The sequence below is a fragment of the Uranotaenia lowii genome, chromosome 3 (assembly GCF_029784155.1).
Source record: "Uranotaenia lowii strain MFRU-FL chromosome 3, ASM2978415v1, whole genome shotgun sequence".
Taxonomy (NCBI): Eukaryota; Metazoa; Arthropoda; class Insecta; order Diptera; family Culicidae; genus Uranotaenia; species Uranotaenia lowii.
The window spans coordinates 359,082,337-359,093,779 of NC_073693.1; the positions used below are offsets into that span (position 1 = coordinate 359,082,337).

The following is an 11,443-nucleotide window of genomic DNA, read 5'->3' on the forward strand; positions in this document are numbered from 1 at the left end:
TATCAGTTATTTTGAAGGTGGATACGTCTTGTGGAATCCTTACGTATGCTTCTATTGGAAATATGTAAAAAAAAACTAAACATCAATGATGTTAGCAATTGCTAGCACAACTATGAATTAACCCTTCCAAAAAGCAATGAGGTCAGTTATGCGGCAGTCTAAAATGAACATGAATAGTGTTTACTTCTGGGAATCCACAATACCCAGATCAAGGCATTGTGCCAATTTTTTGATGAGCCATATAATGTAACGGACGGGCAAGATTTGTGTCCTACTTTCTACAAATTTGATTTCAACAATTGAATGGAGTTTCTTTCTAAAGCAAAAACAAACCAGTTGTTAGATTAAATCCTTTAGAAAAATTCTACGTTCAAACTTTATCTCTCAGAATAACATCGGCCGCTCGCTCGGCAACGGCAACTATCACAGAATTTGGTGTACCCGAAACGGGTGCAGGAAATACACTTCCATCGACCACTCGTAGGCCACAAACACCATTGACGCGCAGCTCGTTATCGATGGGAGCATCCGAATTAGCTCCAATAGCAGCCGTTCCCCCGGGATGATGTCCAGTAAGGGCAGATATTCGCAAAATACACTCCAAGTATCGCTCACTAGGCCGGTTAGTTTTAAAATCTTCTTCATACGGTCCAAAGTTGGCGCACCTCTTCAACATTGGCCAGTGCAGCTTGGCCCCCAACTTCTGAAAAGCCACACTATTAACGGTCTTCGCCGCCGTTCGAATTGCCTTGATCATACAATCGATGTCGAATCTATCCTTCAGATAATTCGGATTGATAAAAGGTGATGAATTGGCCTTCAAATCTCGCAGATAAACGGCGCCTCGACTCTTCGGATGGTGACACGTGTTCAGCATCAAGAATCCCTCCTGACTGGTGTTATGGTGCAACGGGAAAAACGCTCTAAAAGTGCTTTCATCCATATTGGACACATGCCTCAAAGCTTGCTCATCAACGCTTCCCATTCCGAACAAAATTATCCCGGAGTGGCCCCCAGACCTCGCATTACTACCAATGCCAGCAACAGCCGTAGTCGATAGAACTCCTTTTCCATCACGAAGATAGCTCTTCAGAGAGCGAATATCCAGGACCTTTGTCAACGTCACACTTGCACTGGTGTTAATCGAAACAAACAACGGTAGATTCAAATGGTCAAAGTAATTCTGACCAACGTTTGGTGAATCGTGAACCAAAGGTATCCGATGCCTTCTCAACTCCAAAGCTGGCCCCACTCCAGACAATTTTAGCAGTTGAGGCGTCTGTATTGCCCCAGCACTCAAAATAATCTCTTTGTTTGCTTTCAATTCAACGGGATTTTCATCTTCATCACTGATCCGAACCCCCGTAGCACGCTTGCGATCATCAAAAAGAATCTTCTGGCTCACGGTGTTGGTTAAGATGTATAGATTCGGGCGACCGAATGCCTGTCGAAGGTAGGCGTGGTAGCTGCTCCAGCGTACTCCCTTGCGGATGGTATATTTGGCGGCCTCGAAACGATATTCCGATGATAGCTCCAAGCCAACGTCGGTGAAAGCCTTGGCGAGGAGGTTTTCGTCCGTTCTTACCGGTGTAACATGAAGTTTAGGTTCAACGGTTGTCGGTGGTGAAGTTTTGCTGCAGAACTCGAGCTGCGGAGATTTGTCGCTTTGGATGAAAGTTGGATATTGGTTTTGCTGAAAGAACGTAACTATATTTGTAACTGTATATTGAGTCGCTTACGTGAGCCTAACATAAACTTTCTACATTTTGTTTCTTAAAGCTATCGATCAGTACTCAACACATGCGATACATGTTTATTTATTATTTTTAATTTTATTTCATTTTACTTGGGCACTTTAATTAACTTTTAAACAAACTGCAAGTATTTGTAAACCGCTGCCTGCGGAATATCATCCGCGCTTGGTGGCCTGGCCGGGCTTCTGAAAAGTACAGCTTTGCTATGTCTCGGTTTTCCTTGCCACTCGGTTTGCTGCTGTACCGTCTGTAACGAATCGGAACGCTTCGGCTACATCGCACACGTGCGAGAACCCAGGCTGTATCTGAACAATCGGCTCAAAGCATGTGTTGCCGAAAATGTTGTGCTTTAAGCTGTAGCGCGACAGTTCGGTTTTCATCCCTTCATGCCTCCTGTTTCGAAAATAATTTCATCCAACTGTCGGCTGCAGGGCGTGACAGTTTTGGGCAGGACTGTCACGGGTGACTGTCATGCCCATACCGTACCATGCCCGATCGTATGCGCTGCTGCTCGGTTTCGAATAGATCGAACGAGCCATCTATTCGCACCGAGCAGCAAAATATTTGGACCGCTAGTGGGGAGATATTTTGAAAAAAAAAAAATGGACAGCAAAACGAAATCTTTAGCGGGCATCTGGCAGGTTTCCTGCCAGAAAGCCGGTAACCGCAATGGCAGACGTTTTCGCACAAAAAGGGGAGGCCCAAGGATGCGGAGACAAAATAAAGCCAAACCCAGACTCCAACGACGCTAACGTCGCGTCAAGGAGAGGGGAGAGACAATTGTCGTCAAGGCACCCGAGGGCACGTACGCAGATGTCTTAGGACAGGTGCTCACATATGAGAACCTCGCCGATCTCGGCAATAACAGCGAGTGATCCTGGAACATACGCGTGGCGCGGGAAACACCTTCACGGCTAAGGCGGCCGAAGTTCTTGGTGACAAGGCCGAAGTACGTGCCCTCTGTAAAGAAGTGACCATCCGGATTAAAAACCTGGCCGAGATCACAACAGAGGAGGATCTGCGGGTGGCACTGGTCGAGCAGTGTAAAATCCACTCGGACCCCCCAGATCTGGAATGCAGGTCGGTTTTGTGAAGCTTCCGGTTGCATCAGTAAACGCAGCACTTAAGTGTGGCTGGCTAAAGATGGGATGGTCTATCTGTCAGATATCCATCCCCCACAAAGGGACATGTGCTTGAAGCACGGAGTTCGGCCATAAGTCGTTCAACTGCACTGTGTAAGATAGAAGTGGCATATGCTAGCGCTGCAGTGAAACCGGCCACAAGTCGGCCAACTACAAAGTGCCCTGTCTACGCTGTTGACAACCCTAGGTGCCCTGCCAATTTTTTTTATTAATTAATCTCTCTGGTCTCTTGTTACTATTGTTTGATCAAGCTTGGTGAGAACTTAAAAAAATCACTTATTCAAACATTACCCAAGCAACATTTTAAACTCCTAATAGTTTTGTAAGAAAATAGGGAGGTTTTTTAGAGGGATTGAAAAAGCGTTGAAGGCTGTAAAGATTATTTTGCGAAGATCGTTATAAAAACTATCTGCGAGGCAGCTACAAAACGACTACACAACCTGTTTTTAAAACCCCTATCTAGTTCACGATTATTCATATTAACCGTCTATTTATTGGCATTCAAGGCCTCTATACAGCAATTTTAAAACTTTGCTATAAAACCGAAATGGGTATTCTTGAATAAGCGTGAATGACGTTTCAAATGGTTGAGAAAAAGAAAAAAAACCTCAGTTTGCAATGTAAACAAACTGTAATTTAGGCTTATTTTCTAATAAGTATCCGAATACTCGAGGAGCTGAAACTGGAGCAGGTTCAAGAACTTCCGGCGAACACACAATTAAATTCAGGGAAGAGCTGCTGTCGCCACTGCTTGGCCATTATAGGAGCGGTACGAGTGTTAGCAGCCGGACCCTGTAGGAATAAGTTCGACAGAGCAAGGAAGAGCTTGTAGGTGTTTCAATTCATTCATATTAAAATGATAAAATTAATTTTTTGGTTATATTGCAGAACCCTGCCAAACTTCCCAATCTGCCGGAGGCGGGTCAAATTTGACGGAAGCAGATACCATCAACTTTCGGAGTTTGGAAAAATCAGATGGCTCCGAAAAGTGCCCGGAAGCGAGTAAAGAACCCCTGTAACCAAGCTTGCGGTAGCCATCTTCGGAGCAGTGTTTCTTTAACAGAAGTGAAAAGTTTAAATAAATGCATAATAATGATAAACAGCTATACCTAGTGAGTTTTTATTTGTTTTGTGGTTTTTGCATTTAGCCATCCATTCAATTTAAGAAAAAAAAACAGATTTAGAATCCCTAAAAGTTGGTTTGTAATACATCATTCTATATTAAGATTTACTATCCCGCAAGTCTAAGTGGGCGCGCGGTTTATTCACCAGTTTTTTTCAAATATTAATCGATAAAAATGAAAGCGCAACCCGTTAAGATATCGAAAAACCCATTTATAAATATATTATGAACACAACAGTACTTTTACTAGTCGCTAGTCGTTTTTTTAGTCTTGGCGAATGATATATTTTTCGTTTTATACCAATACAAGCAACTTCAAAACCTTTCCCGGATGAAAATTATTCACGCAAAAAAAATAATGTGCATCGAGAATTAATTATCTAACCTGCTGACGAAAAAACTGGTTGTATAAGGTTCTTGTAATGTTCTCTTCAGAACCTCCTGTAGGTGGGCCTTTTTACTCTTAAAGGTGTTTTATACATGTTTTAATGGGGTTTAAAAAACTTAACGTCGTTTTATAACGAGGTTTTATATCTCTCTTCCAGTTTCTTATAAAATTAAAATTGTTACTTGGGTTAAATATCAATCTAGGCCGACTCGATAAAATCTGCGATGCTTTTCATAATTTTCAAGTTCATGTTTTTCAGGATAATCTGAAGATCTGAAGATGAAGGAATCATCCCTTCGGATATAATAGTTTGCCACATATTTCTGCGTTGACCCTCGAACTTGCTGCTGGCGAAAGGTGCCCCGCCTATAAAAAGGCGCAGGCGGTACAACCCCGGGCGTCAAGAGAATAGAGATCGTCCAACTCAACCTCAACCACCACCACCAACCTATATAAGACACCAGCTGTTGCGGCAGATGATAGCTGAAGAAAAGTTGGACAAGGCGCTTGTGGCAGGAACTGACAGCTTCGAATGGCATTAATTGTGTCAGCCGTCTGAGTGAGTTAAAGATGATGATAAAGGGTGTCCACGATGAAATTGCCACACTTTGAAATTTTCTAATTTTTTAACCGTTGGGTAGAATTTAATGATAATTTGGGTGGATTTAGTTCATAGTGCATTGTTTACATCCTGCAAGTTTAAAAGTCCTGTGATCAAAACTCGCGGAAATGGAGTCGAAAGAACAGCTTTTTGCGTAATAAAATCTTGCGCATTCATCACGAGAAAAAGGATCGAGGAACGATTAACCACCGATTGGAAGCCCAGAAGTAAAGGAAAAAGTTACAGAGGTTGTATATAAGAAACGACCGATAAGTTCACGTAGAATTACGTTAGTCTGTCCTGTGTCAATGTGTTTTTCGTCTTAAATTAGCATTCTAGAATGAAGTAGGTCGATTTTTTTAAAGGAAATGATCTTCAAGGAAAGTCAGTCTTCCCCAAATTGTCGTTTTAATACCTATTAATGGTCTAAAACGACCCATAAAGATCGTATGCAGCTTCTTCAACTGCATAACAAAAGGCGAATTAAATATAAGTATAAGCAGAAACAAAACCGATGTCGTCGAAATGAATGCGCCCGGCAGTTATGCAAATAATGTTATCAACACACGAGCTTTGCATCAAACGCTTGCGAGAATAGCTTTCAATGACTGCTTTGATCTAAACGCTTGACTCAGTGCAAAAGCTCTCGAACTGTTTAGCCTCATGCGTCTCGTTGGAATCAGTATTATGTTTTCATTTCCCTTCAGATCACATTGCAATCACTAACTTAAAATGTTGATTTTACCTAGGATTCCGAAGAAGGCGTTAAATTAACCATGTTTACATTCATTTCATCAAAGAATTATAAACGGCCCTTTTCAGGGCCAAAAATTTTCAAAGAGTTGTTCTTGATCTTTTTAAATGTTTGGAAGACGTGTGCGTTGAGTGGGCGTTATGGATGGGTGTGGTGTGGTGTACGATGGGTGGGTGGTGGTGTACGATGGGTAGGTGGTGGTTTGCGATAGGTAGGTGGTAGTGTGCGATGGGTGGGTGGTGATGTGCGAAGAGTGGGTGGCATGTGATGGCTGGGAGGTGTGAGATGGGTGTGTGGAGGTGTGCGAGAGGTGGTGAGGTTAGGTGGGTGGTAGTGTGCGATGGGTTGATGGTTTGCGATGGGTGGCTGGTGGATTGTGAGCGAAGGGTGGGGATGGGAAGTATGATGGGTGATGTGGGAAGAGGGCGGCGGCTGACGGGTGATGTTCCATGGGAGGTTTTTTTTTGTGATGGGAGGTGTGTGTGTGTGTGTGTGTGTGTGTGTGTGTGTGTGTGTGTGTGTGTGTGTGTGTGTGTGTGTGTGTGTGTGTGTGTGTGTGTGTGTGTGTGTGTGTGTGTGTGTGTGTGTGTGTGTGTGTGTGTGTGTGTGTGTGTGATATATCATCTCAGCTGTCACAATTTTTTACCGGCGCACTGGTGGCCATCTCGGCTGCTGCACATGTCACAAGTTTGAGTTTTTCTTAACAAATGAAACAAAACGTCAGTCGACTCCTTCTTTTATAACTTTCGTTGGCTGGAAAAAACAAAAATCATGAAGGGGCGGGGCGTCCAAGTTTTTTTCATTTTCGAATAGCCAATCAACGTTAAGCAGGCTTGGTATGTCTTTTAAGAAAGATGTCTCTGAAAGAGGCGTTTTTCGTGAAGCGAGATCCGTTCGGGGATTTCAATTTACCCCCCTATAGTGTTGCCGTAAGACGTAATTCTACGTCAAAAGTATTCCATACAACATCAAAAATCACAACCGCGTAGTTGGGGCCTTCAACCGAAACCCGAACGCCTCCGTTCAGGATGTGACTCAGAAGCTGCACCTAAGCCGAAGTTTTCATAGAAGGCCAAAACTAAGGCTGGACTTCGAACGTTCGAGGTACAAAAGGCCTATAATCGCGAAGAGAAGCAGAACAAGTCCGCCAAAACCCGTGCCAGGAAGTTGTACCTCAACATGCTGACGAAAGTTGAATGCTGCATCATAGACGACGAAACATATGTGAAGGTCGACTTCAAACAGATCCCCGGCAACCTGTTTTTCACAGCCAACACAGTTCAACGTTCCGGAGCATGTCAGAAGATGTTCAATTTTGCGAATAAATTCCTGGTTTGGCAAGCCATCTTCACGTGCGGAAAGCGGAGTGCACCTCTTGTGACCCAGGACACGATGAACGGACAGGTGTACATGAAAGAGAGCCTCAAGAAGCGGTTGCTTCCTCTCCTGAAGGCCCATAAGGTCCCAACAATCTTCTGGCCGGATTTGGCCTCATGCCTTTTCCCAACACTCGGGAGTTCTGCCCTATTGAGAAGTACTGGGCGATTATGAAGCAGCACCTTCTTAGGGCTGTCCCAAAGGTGTATGCAAAACACGGTTTTCGACCACGCTAAAACAGTCCGTTAGGCACCGGTGGCGTAAATTGCTGTTTCAGTACAGTTATCGATTTCAAAATTCCCAACAGTTATAAGCCTTTATTCCGATCGTTTATCGAGTTCAAACGTTGTATGAATAAGAAAAGGAAAATAACAGAAGCAACCTAATGAAATTAACGCAAAACATACATCATATTTCACGGTTTAAATATAAAAACTTTGAAATATGATATATTGTTCGATAACATTGACTAAACTGACATGATTAAAGCTTCTTTCAATCATAGATAAAAATCAATTTCAACTGGTTTGACAGGGGGTTTCGTTACTGCCTGGAAGAAATCGGTCGAAATCAATTAGAAAAAGAAAGGTATTCAATCGTCAATCCATTTCTACTTGTTTCGAACAAACTTCATTAAAAAGACTTTAAGTTAATGAAATCCTGGAAATTTGCTATCACACCGGTGGGGAGCGCGTGTTTTAGCCGATTCCAAAATTTAAAATTGTGCTAAAACTGGTATACCTAAAACCAATATTTAAACTGGACAAAATTGAAGTCACCACACATTAGTTAGCCTAGCATGATTCACCCCATAAGCGGAAACTTGCGGTGGTAGATTCAACTCTATCAATATCTTCCACTTCATAGTAGTTGACCCGTGCTGAACAAAAATTTGTTATGTGATAATAATGTTTCTAAATATAATTCGTCTCGCGCATTTTCACCATTTTTCAATTCTTCTGACTTTCTATCCGTCCATAAAATTTCATAATCTTAAGATATTCTTACTAATAAGGAAATGACTTTTCACCGATAAGGCCGGTTAATTAAGTAACCAACATAAATTACGGTTCTTAAAGTTAAACTCTTATTTTATGAAATCGAAACCTTTTTTGTTCAAATGCCTGATAACTCATAAACTTGAAAAAAAATAGGGCTTGTAAAGCACTCCTCTATTGTCACCTATGTAGGAGCGCAGCAACAAAATTTCGTCCCCCAAAAAACGTGTACACAATGTTCAACAGGATTATCGTGTCTACCAGCCAACATTAGCAATACCACGTGCTTGCAAACTCGCGTGCGCGCCAACAAATAAACAGAAAAAACCCGAAAGCACTCACCTCAAATATTTCATCATCCTTCCTCGATCCGGCTGTCCCACATCCAACATCCAGAAGGTCGACGCCTTCTGGTGGCACTGATTTCGGCTGGTGTTCTTGCTCGTGTTTCTCCAGATATGGCTTCAGCTGTGCGTAGCCCCAATCCGGCGCTCCCAGCTGCTGCCAACGGTCAAAATCCTGCTCGATGCCGGTGAAGTGCAACATGTAATTGATCTGACCGGACCCGCCGAGGCCACGTCCCCGTGGGAGAAATTGTTGCTTTTGTTGAGAAAGAGACCCATTTTAAATGTCACGCTTACTTTTGATAATTTAAAAATTTACTACAAATACTCACGTTGTTGATCAGACCATGCGAGGAATGCTTTTGCGGGGTGGTGCGGAATGCCCAGTCCACTTCGGTTTGTTGCATGGCCGTGCTGAACAACGGAACAATCGATGCTGCACCGAAAACGTCTCCTGCTTCGATGAGCAGAACCGAATGGTTCGCGTCTGCCGAGAGTCGATTGGCCAGCACACATCCGGCAGTTCCGGCACCAACTGAAGAAAATATATTTTTTTAAAGACCAACAAGTTAAAAGACATTTATTAAACCTTACCAACTATATAATCGAAGGACATATTCTGAATCTGGCCAATGTCATAAACTCTATTGGGGATCAATTCGTAGCTGAGCCATTTCCAGGTTACCGTTACAAACAACAGAGCAATGCCTAGAAGGGTGACTAAGGCCAGAATAAGATTCCGGAGGACACCCATTTAGACCGATTTTCAAACACAATGTTAACAAGGCGATCCCGATTGCGATACTGAATCGGGCAAAAGTTATTTTGGACTGCCCAGCGATTTTTTCCTTCCATTCAAAAATGTAAAAGTGGTGCCATGAGCGTAACAAGGGTTGTACTCTAGAATCGATTCCTAAAATTTTCATGTGATTTTCAAGTTTCAACAAATATGTTCTAGAAATCAATTTCTTAAAACGAAGAACACAATTGAAACTTGAATTCAGATATCAACTTAGTACTTCGATACTTCAATGAATGAAGTTCGATAAACTTAGCAAAAAAAGGGGACATATCTGGCATGTTTTCGTTTTCTTCGAGTAATCTCATTAGCGTAGCGTGCGTAGGCGAATGCGAACAAAACGAAAGCCAACGACAATCCATCATGCACAGCAGTGTGACGTTTTACGATGCAAATATCGATTTTTTTTCAGTCTGCCTCGAATACCTTCCAAACCAGACGACTGACTGAATCCATTGATAACTTATTGCCTAGTAAGGAATTTCTTTCCCAATCATACAGTCCGCTCGTGTACCATTTGCTTTTCATTTTCAACTGTTTAAGAAGTTAAATATTATATCTCAATTTCGGTACTTACGGGAAGTAAAGGGGGTACTTAGCTTAGAGAACATCCTTAAAAACATAACCTAATGGAGCCGCGAATCCGAAAACCTAAGCCTTCATCATTTCGGCATCCTCCTCTAGCATGGCGGACGATTCTTCCAGCTGCTTTTCCAGCTGACGGGCGTCCACGTACTCGATTTCCTCCTCGTCCTCGCCTTCCACGTCCATGAGCAGGGCCGACTGTTGGGCTTCCTCCTTGGCGCGGCGCTCTTTGAGACCGACCGCAGGTGACCGGATGAGGGAGATGTTCTTCTGCACATCCACAATGTCCCGGTGGATTTCGTGATCCCGAGCCTTTCGCAGCCGTTCCATGACAAAGTGTCGCTCCCGTCGTTCCTTGATTTCGGTGATCTTTTTGATGGCATCGATCGTTTTGCTCCACAGTTCCCGGTTGTATTTGGTAGGAACATTGCGGCGCTTCTCGAACTCGAAGGCCGGGTCGATCGTGAGCTCCTTGCCGTTAGTCTTCCGGTAAACCTTGGTCCAGCGGGTCTTCCTCGGGTTCTTTTTCTTGTTGAACGCACGGCGGCATTTGGAACGGCAAAACCGAAATACCTGTAGCGAGGTAAACAAATCAGGTTAGTTCCGAACATTTTTCATCCTGGAATTCTCAACTTACCTTGCAGTCATTCCTCACAAAAACCATCCCGTGACCGGGGAAGATCTTACTGGAGCAGAAATAACACGTTTCTATCCTCATTTTGATGTGATTTCAGCACAAAAAAGTAGAATTTGTGCCAACTGAGGAATTACAAAACAAGCACATGTGTTTTGTAAATAAAAAGGAAAGAAGAACGGTGCGTCAAGTACCGTCAAATGAAAACTACCTGCTGCACGCTAAAGGCAAAAGGCTTACAATCGGCATGGAGATTAACCAAATTTCGGAATTAAAAATCGAAAGGGCATAAAATCATGCAACAATTTTTTTAATGCAAAATAAGCATAAAAAACTTTTATTTATATAATAATCATAAAATATTGATTATTATAAGAATTCGGAAAATTTCTGCCAACAATCTGCTGGAAACTTACCTCAGAACTGAAATAAATGATAAACATTTAATTATTTTAATCGTAAAAAAAGATAAAATTTGATTCGAAGTTGTGTTTGTGATTTCGGTCGTTTCTGTCGTTGAATTGATGTAATTTTTGTGATATTTGTCATTTTTGTTATTTATGTTATTTATGTCATTTTAGTAATTTTAGTAATTTTTTTCATTTTTGTAATTTTTGTAATTTTTGTAATTTTTGTCATTTTTGTCATTTTTGTCAATTTTGTCATTTTTTTCATTTTTGTCATTTTTGTCATTTTTGTCATTATTGTCATTATTGTCATCTTTGTCATTTTTGTCATTTTTGTTTGTCACTTTTGTCATTTTTGTCATTTTTGTCATTTTTGTCATTTTTGTCATTTTTGGTATTTTTGTCATTTTTGTCATTTTTGTCATTTTTGTCATTTTTGTCATTTTTGTCCTTTTTGTCATTTTTGTCATTTTTGTCATTTTTGTCATTTTTGTCATTTTTGTCATTTTTGTCATTTTTGTCATTTTTGTCATTTTT

The 11,443-nt window shown here is 41.8% G+C and overlaps 2 protein-coding genes across 2 annotated transcripts; both read right to left on the bottom strand.

Moving 5' to 3' along the window:
- Window positions 1-336: 336 nt before the first annotated feature.
- LOC129757283 (neither inactivation nor afterpotential protein G-like) lies at window positions 337-9,306 on the bottom strand. Its single transcript, XM_055754449.1, has 4 exons — window positions 9,076-9,306; window positions 8,814-9,016; window positions 8,480-8,737; window positions 337-1,693 (listed from the first exon to the last, which is right to left on the bottom strand). Exons 1-4 carry the CDS (start codon window positions 9,233-9,235, stop codon window positions 371-373), a joined length of 1,944 nt encoding a protein of 647 aa, XP_055610424.1. The 5' UTR covers window positions 9,236-9,306; the 3' UTR covers window positions 337-370.
- Window positions 9,307-9,786: 480 nt separating this feature from the next.
- On the bottom strand, window positions 9,787-10,683 carry LOC129755336 (probable ribosome biogenesis protein RLP24). The gene is made up of 2 exons (XM_055751770.1): window positions 10,503-10,683; window positions 9,787-10,438 (listed from the first exon to the last, which is right to left on the bottom strand). The coding sequence occupies exons 1-2, from the start codon at window positions 10,581-10,583 to the stop codon at window positions 9,932-9,934; spliced, it is 588 nt and encodes a 195-aa protein (XP_055607745.1). The 5' UTR covers window positions 10,584-10,683; the 3' UTR covers window positions 9,787-9,931.
- Window positions 10,684-11,443: the final 760 nt, after the last annotated feature.

Excerpts from the sequence above, each read along its gene's own strand:
- LOC129757283 (XM_055754449.1), bottom strand. The coding sequence starts at position 9,235 with ATGGGTGTCCTCCGGAATCTTATTCTGGCCTTAGTCACCCTTCTAGGC. Across the intron at positions 9,017-9,075 it reads GTCCTTCGATTATATAGTTG|TTGGTGCCGGAACTGCCGGA; the intron begins GTAAGGTTTAAT and ends TATTTTCTTCAG. Across the intron at positions 1,694-8,479 it reads AGGATGATGAAATATTTGAG|CAAAACCAATATCCAACTTT; the intron begins GTGAGTGCTTTC and ends ACGTTCTTTCAG.
- LOC129755336 (XM_055751770.1), bottom strand. The coding sequence starts at position 10,583 with ATGAGGATAGAAACGTGTTATTTCTGCTCCAGTAAGATCTTCCCCGGT. Across the intron at positions 10,439-10,502 it reads TTGTGAGGAATGACTGCAAG|GTATTTCGGTTTTGCCGTTC; the intron begins GTAAGTTGAGAA and ends ACCTCGCTACAG.